Source organism: Herpailurus yagouaroundi, unplaced genomic scaffold, assembly GCF_014898765.1.
Source record: "Herpailurus yagouaroundi ecotype Mexico unplaced genomic scaffold, PumYag 182, whole genome shotgun sequence".
NCBI lineage: Eukaryota > Metazoa > Chordata > Mammalia > Carnivora > Felidae > Herpailurus > Herpailurus yagouaroundi.
In genome coordinates, this window is record NW_024412413.1 from 36,422,889 (window position 1) to 36,431,013 (window position 8,125).

Sequence of the window (8,125 nt, forward strand, 5' to 3'; positions counted from 1 at the left end):
ATTTAAATCCCAGCTTTACTTTACCAACTGTGGGAGATATGGGCTCTTTTAAAGCCTCAGTATCTTCGTAAGTCAAATGGGAATATTGTTGTCTACTTCACATATGTGCAATTATAACTAAGAGAGTGACAGATATAAAACACAAAATACAGCACCAGGCAGACAGAACATACTTAAATAAATGCTACCTTTGTTCTTCCCTTACTCTGTTAAGTGGATGAAAAAACAAAAAAATTCCGCCAGAGTCCATGAATGCTGTGAATCAGGTAAAGTTTGTTTTTAGTGCCTGTGGACTTCCTCCCAGTATCTCCCAAGTATCTTTGTGCCATCTCTAGCTTCTAGTTCTAGGAGAACACTGAGTAAATTCATTCATACAAAATGCTCCTAACAGAATAACTGATTCAATACTTTCTTCTTACAACTCTCTAGATATAACTCTACTGAGTTCTAGCATTTTAAATTCCTCTGATTATTTTCCTTTGATGATAACCAATCTCCTTTTTAATAATGCTCTCATCTGGAAGCATCCAGTACTTCTCCCATTTTATTTGAAGTACTAAAAATGTCAACACATATGGTTAATATTCATTATGTGAGGCCACTCGACATCTGTGATCACCCTCCCTATAAATGTATTTGGTAATCAGCCACGATGTGGACCCCACCTTCCCAAGAAGGCAGAAGCCAACTGCCTCCTCTTCCAACTCTCTAGTAGCCAAGAGTCTAACCCATGACTCAGGTTTCACCAATCAGATGCAGCTGCAAGAGAAACAAGGTCAGCAATAAGCCTAACGGGGTGGCGGCTGCACCTAGGAGGACCATCTAATGAACGTGGGGCTTGCTCTGCTTGGTTCCTTGTGGGTGATGGTGGTGGAGCTTGGGACTGCAAAAGTTGCTGAGTCCCAGAGAAAGCTAGTTGGTTGGGCATTACTTCTGACTGTGTAGAGTGATCTCAAGCCCAAGAGAGAGCCTGTGGGCTACAGAATACTCTCCTAATAAATTCTGCTTCTGCTTAAACTGGCAAGAGAGAATTCTTCAGTATGCAACTAAAAAGTGTGACCCAGACATGAAGACAAGCTTAGGAGGAGGTCTATTTTCGGCAGTTTTGCTTTCAATACGATGACAGAGGCCTTCATCCTAGCTTGGAAATTTTCTGTTTGTTGATAATGCCTAATGTGTTCTATGCTCGCCTTCAGAAATTTTCTATTTATGTTAACATTTATATATACAAAACCAAATAAAACTACATATATGTATAAATGCTAAACATGACTACACACACACATATATGGCATGTAACTATACATCTTTATATATACACAAATAAGACTATGTATCACATCTATATACATGCCACATATATACTGTATATGGTATATATGCATACCTGTACCCTACATATAATTATACTAACATATGTGTAATTATGAGTATGTATATAATGTTCTCAATCCACCCTCCAATCTTTTATCCTTTCGGTCACCATTTTGATGTCTTTAGTACTTATGATTTAAGTTCTGAAAAGATACCTGTAACTTCTATTTAAATTATTAGTCTATCAGATGCTGGGGTGGCTCAGTTGGCTAAGCATCTGACTCCTGATCTCAGATCAGGTCATGATCTTACAATTAGTGAGTTCAAGCCCTGCATCAGGCTCTTTGCTGTTATGCAGTATGTAGTATGCAGCCTGCTTGGGAATCTCTTTCTCTCTGCCTCTCTCTCTGCTCCTCCCCTCCTCACAATCCTGTGCACTCTCATTCTCTCATTCTCTCTCAAAAATAAAAAACACTTAGAATATAATAATAAAATAAATTATCAGTCTAACAATTACCCATTACCTCCACTGCAGTTATAACCTCAGAGATCTTATTAATCTCTCAGTAATCTTTTCTAATGTCACACTGTTCCTCTTTCAAACCACCTATTTCATTTTCAAAGATATTTTCTGTGTCAGTTAGGCTAGTTAGGTGACACTGTGATAATATAAACACACCTTAAATCTCAGTGAAGTAAGACAACAAAGTTTATTTCTCACTCACTCATTCAGTGCACGTGAGTAGGGAGGCTCTGTCCGCCTCTGGTCATTTCAGGATCAATTTCCACAATTTCCAAGTCAGAAAAGGGAAGGGCCTGGACTCTTACAGCTTTGGCTCAAAAGTGACATATTCATATCCACACACATTCAACAACCCAAATAAGATCCATAAAGGTCTTCAACTTGGAAGAAGCAGAAAAGTATAATCCTATTACGTTTATTGAAGGTGGAAGGCCTACACATTTGGTAAACAGCATTAATTCTTTCATACCACATAATGTTCTTGTGAATCACCTAAATAGCAGGAATTTATAGATAGCCTAAGTGGCTCTTGGGTTTAATGTAAATCTCACTGCTTTCATGAGGGCTCTTTACTTGGATACATCTGATTTGTCATTCTTATCTGAACTGACAATTTGAAATCCTATATTTCAAACTTTCTATGTGCTAATTCTACACAGACAGATCACTATCCACTACTGAGAGTTGAAATGGGTCTGTTTGAAATTTCTCAAATTTCAAGCCTCTGGAAGGTCCCAATAAGATGAAGATTTGTCCCTTGATGGTTAGCCCCAGGACGTTCCCTCTCGCAATCTCATCCAGGTGGAATAACTTTTTTTTTTTTTTTTTTGGATTTGTGATAAGCCATTTTTTCCTCATTAATGGACTCTTTGGGCAATTTCACTGGAATTAGCCAAGGAAAGGTAAGTTAAATTAATGTGTTCAAACCATTCCTTGAACTACAACATTTCCTAAATTGCTGATTTTGGATAGGACGGTAGCCATTAATCCAGTCAACCAAGACAAACCAGGGAGACATCAGCTCTTTCCCTCATACCCTGCCTTATACTCTTTTCCTTCACCAAACCCTGTGAATTTTGTCTCCTAAGTACCTAGCAAAACAACAGAGCTCTGAGGCAAGAATTAATACCAAACTCAATATACAATAATTTGGCATTACCAGAGGAAATGTTACATGTAACATTAAATAAGCAAGATCTTGATAGCTAAGGATTTTGATAATGCTGCTCAAGGCAAAACCAGTAGCCTTTCTTACTCCTTTCAGCAAAGTCCTAAGTGCTCTTGATTAATAAGGGAAAAGGTTGCTATTCAGTTTGCACAGTAAGTACTCAAGAAATAGTTGAATTTGATAAAGGGGAAAAACAGAAAAATGGAGTAAAAACATTCATGGGGACTGCCACCAATTTGGGTAGGCTATAGCCAGGTTGCTGTGTCCATAATTGCAATCAATATTAGGAAGGTGTTGACTGCAACTTAATGAGAAATGCAGACTGCAGAAAGCTAGAAGGAAGGTTCTGAAAAATAAATCCTAAAGATTTCTACATCACCAAGGTATAACAAAAATTTTCCACTGGTTTCTGGCACTATGGTAACTAAGGAAAAGTTATGAGTGATATATTTAACAAGGACGTTATTTTTGTAATGTTCTTATAATGGGTTTCAATTGGTAGACTTTGAATTTCAGGTAATGACTTAATACGTAGCAAAATGCCTTACTGATGAAAGTATCTATTATGATTAAGATGAATTAGCCCGTAGAAAGTTGTGCATATCCATCCTTGCAAATGGTTTATTGTGACTAAAAGCATGGTGTTTTATTCATGAAGAACAAGTTCCTTCCCTATAACAGCCCTAAGCTTGTCATGCAAATGGAAGTGTCCTTTAAAAATTATCCTTGCATTGAAGGTTCTTGCAGATTGGCTATAGTTTATTTTATAAATATACCAACAGTTGATTGAATACTGGTTTCTCTTTGTAGATACCAGCTTTAGGAATGCTAAATGTTAAAGGTGGAGTGAGTACATTCAACTGAGACCGCACAGAACACTCTTTACTCTCAGACTTTGAATTTATTTAAAACTTATAAAAAGCTAAGTAGGAAGCCAAGTGGTTCTCAAAGGACAATGCAAGGGATACTTGAGGTATTGGAAATAGTCTGTACTTTGACTATGATGATGGATACACAAGCCTGTACACATGTGATAAAAAAAAAGGCACAGAAATAAATAAATACACACACACATACACACACACATACATACACATACACACAGGGATACAAGTATAACTAGAGAAACTCAGTAAGATCAGTGGAGTGTATCAATGTCAATTTCCTGCATTTGATATTATACTATCATTTTATGATATTACCATTGGGGAAACTGGATAAATGATACAGGGGATCTCTATATTATTTCTTACACCTGTATATAAATCTATAATGATCTCAAAATAAAAACTAAGCAAAACTACTTTTCTTGAAATGCCATGTTTTAAAGCCATCCAAATGTGAAGGAATTCCTTTGGTATTTTTCTTCCCTTGTAAGAGAGTAATCTACATGATTATAAACCTATCCTTAGAACCAAGCACAGAGCCCATAGTGTGAATGTCAGCTAATGAAGCATTTAGATAGAGATTTAATTAAGTGAAATTCAGGCAGTATTTAATTAAGTGAAATTGTGGGAGAAGGGGTATTCATATTGCTAATAGAACAAATACTGCTTTTTAAAAAACTGTATAAATCATTTGAGTTTCTTAAAAACATTTTCCTTTAACCTAAAACACCACTTATGGATGCATTAAACATTCTTTTTATATTCACAACAAAAATTGATGATCTGCCTTTTAATTGCTTTGCTAATATTATAATTATCCTTTATGATATCTTTCTGAAAATAGAAGTATTAAAAGGTCTACAAAGATATATTGTTTCAGGGCCATTTTGAGACTTTGATAAGCCTTAGGTATATTTATATTTGACAATCTTCTCCACCACCAAACATAATAAAATAAATTCACATGCCACATTCATGGGAATGTGGAAGGGAGTGTGAAGGGAATCACAAGGGAACGTGAATTTCCCTTTTCATGGGAAAAGGGGTCTCAATATTTTTCAGAGTTCTGAATGCTTATATGCCCTACATATACTGTGCACATGGACTTTAATGAATACAATACACCTGACTGATTTTAGCATGGTAAAAAGCACAATTCACTTCAAGAATGTGGAATAAGGCGGTATGACAGGTGAATCAGTATACCTAATTGCCTTCCCAAAGCCACAAAGTTGGTCTTCTAAGGTATAGTAGCAAAACAAACCTGAGCATGTGGGCAGCACTGAAGACCACATCGAACTCTGTGCTGTCCAATTCAGCTGCTTTTTTTGCCATCTCAGCTGCTTCTATGAGGCGAGCTTCTTCCAGAAGAAACTGACCTGTAAAGTATAAAAGCAAGTGAGCTTCAACTTGGAAAATACAAATCTAATCCTGTGAAGCCATTAAAGCTGCTACAGAGGAAAATATAAAAATAGCGGTAAACATGATCTGAAGCTAAGGTTTATGTATGCTGTACATCTATATCTCTTCACTTGGTTATATTTTATATGCCTTTCCCTTCATTGCAGGACATCCCAATGTACCAGTCTGGTACATTAATAGAGTTGGGTCTTTTCTTGTCCTTAAAAAAAAAATTGTGTATAGACTATCGAACCAAGAAATAAAATGAATACATTTAAAGATATATTACAAAAAAGAATTAAATTTATTTTAATTATTAGTCCTTTAAAACAGCTACTGTCTCTTATGCATATGTGCAAACAAGGCTATCTATATTGAGATATATTCATTTCTTATATTCAAGCAGCACTACAATTATTGAAGGAACATACAAAGGTCCATTTAGCATTTACTCACTATTAATTAGATTGATTACTAAACATGGAATAAATATTAACAAGTTCACATTTTTGAGATTGCTTTCAAGTCTGCTTTGCAAGGTTAGAATTATTGCAGATAGAGCCATACTATTCTTTGAAACTATACCTCAAGAATTGATATAGGGTACTATCCCAGAAACACATTCTAAGGACAAAAAAAAAAAAAAAAAAAGAAGAATTGGGTCCAATTTTAAGGATGTAAATAGGCAAGCAGAGAGAATAGGCTGACTTTTTGATTTTTTCCTTTATAACTGGAGATTTATTAACAGCACAAGTAATGAAGTTTGGCCCTATCTGACAAAGTTTGGCCCTTTCAAAAGAAAACCACAGCAATGCATAACAGTCTTCTAACCCAAAAGGACTGGTCTTAAGATACAAGAGGACATTTTCTGTTTTAAGAATTTATAATAAGCTACAGATATTGCTTGTATTTAAGCATTTCTAAACTTAAATTGGTAAGAAATGGTAAGTAAAGATAAACCTATGGTTTCAAGCCTACTTATTAAAATGCAGTGACAAAGTTTTAAGATCAGAACTTAGACATCTCTCAGGTATTTCTACTGAAAGTTGTACATTACTCTCTTAGTTTGTCACCTAATACTATGCCTTTCTCATGCCTCAAAATAAACATAATTGTTAGGTCAGAAGATTATTAAGGACACAGATTTATAAATGCATTTGACCCTTGAATACACAGGTTTGAACTACATGGGTCCACTTATACGTAGTTGTGTTTTTGCTTTGTTTTTTGACAAATACAGTACACTACTAGAAATGTATTTTCCCTTCCTTATGATTTCAACTTTTTTTCTCTAGCTTAATTACTCTATTCTAAAAATACAGTATATAATATACATAACATACAAAATAGGTGTTAACAGTCTGTGTTATCAGTAAGGCTTCTAGTCAACAGTAGGCTATTAGTAGTTAAGTTTTGGGGGAGTCAAGAGTTATACACAGATTTGCAACTGTGCAGTGATCAGCGCCCCTAACCCCCATGCTGTTCAAGAGCCAACTGCAGTTACATTTATAAATAGAAGAACACAGGGGCGCCTGGGTGGCGCAGTCGGTTAAGCGTCCGACTTCAGCCAGGTCACGATCTCGCGGTCCGTGAGTTCGAGCCCCGCGTCGGGCTCTGGGCTGATGGCTCAGAGCCTGGAGCCTGTTTCCGATTCTGTGTCTTCCTCTCTCTCTGCCCCTCCCCCGTTCATGCTCTGTCTCTCTCTGTCCCAAAAATAAATAAACGTTGAAAAAAAAATTAAAAAAAAAATAATAAAAAAAAAATAAAAAATAAATAGAAGAACACAATACTTATGAAATTCGTGTGTATACTAACTTTACATGTGTTGATATGAGGTTCAACTGAAAGTATATGCTGTTTATAAACAGCAAAATAAAATAAGAATAAGATACTCTATGGCATCCTGAAAATTATTAATATCTCATCATTTATGTCTTAGTAGAGGATACCAGGCTAAACCCATTCTTCAGTTACTCTTATTATAGGTGTGTATTTTTTTTTCCTTTTTCCTTTTCAATGTTTTTAAAAAATATTTATTTGAGAGAGAGAGAGACAGACACAGAGACAAAGACAGAGAGAAAGAGAAACATGAGTTGGAAGGGGCAGAGAGGGAGAGAGAGAAAATCCCAAGCAGGCTCCTTGCTGTCAGCACAGAGCCTGACACAGGGCTGGATCCTACACACCCTGAGATCACAACCTGAGCAAGATCAAGAGTCAGATGTTAACAAACTGAGCCACCCAGGCACCCCTTATTATAGGCTTTTCAAATTAACACATAATATTAATTGCCACCTGCCTTCAAAAAATAATGTTCACCCAAGTAAATGCATTAACAAATATGTTAATTACTATGTGATATTTAAACAAAGGATAATGTAGGGATTTATTAATTGTTCTTTTCCCTTTCCAGACAGCTATTAACTCTGAAATGTATTCTGTATTAATAGTTAGGAAAATACAACAATTAACTGAATAATGAAGGTTATTTAGTAAAATTCATTACTCCAGACTATAGAGGGTAAAGAAGATAAGATACACTAGCTCCGGTCCGAAAAGAAAAAACTATATAAAGGAAAACAAAGAGAAAAAGAGAAAAAAGAGGGACGTGATACCTACACTATCCACACAGAAACAGAGGACAATGGCAAGAAGCTTGTGTGATGCAGATAATGATACTGGTGGTTTAAGAGGTCAGTTTAGATGCAAAGCCCCAAGGGCAAAGCCTTTCAAGCTCTGTCAGTGCCAAACACATCTATCTCTCTTTCTTTTTCTTTCTTTCTTTTCTTTTCTTTCTTTCTTTCTTTCTTTCTTTCTTTCTTTCTTTCTTTCTTT

At 35.8% G+C, this 8,125-nt stretch overlaps 1 protein-coding gene across 2 annotated transcripts in view; it reads right to left on the bottom strand.

Moving 5' to 3' along the window:
• Positions 1-8,125, bottom strand: part of TMTC2 (transmembrane O-mannosyltransferase targeting cadherins 2) — a 411,733-nt gene that overhangs the window by 70,882 nt on the left and 332,726 nt on the right. For both annotated transcript variants that reach the window (XM_040491302.1, XM_040491301.1), the window contains exon 10: positions 5,157-5,271. In XM_040491302.1, coding sequence (XP_040347236.1) covers positions 5,157-5,271 — 115 coding nt within the window. The remainder of the gene's footprint in view (positions 1-5,156; positions 5,272-8,125) is intronic.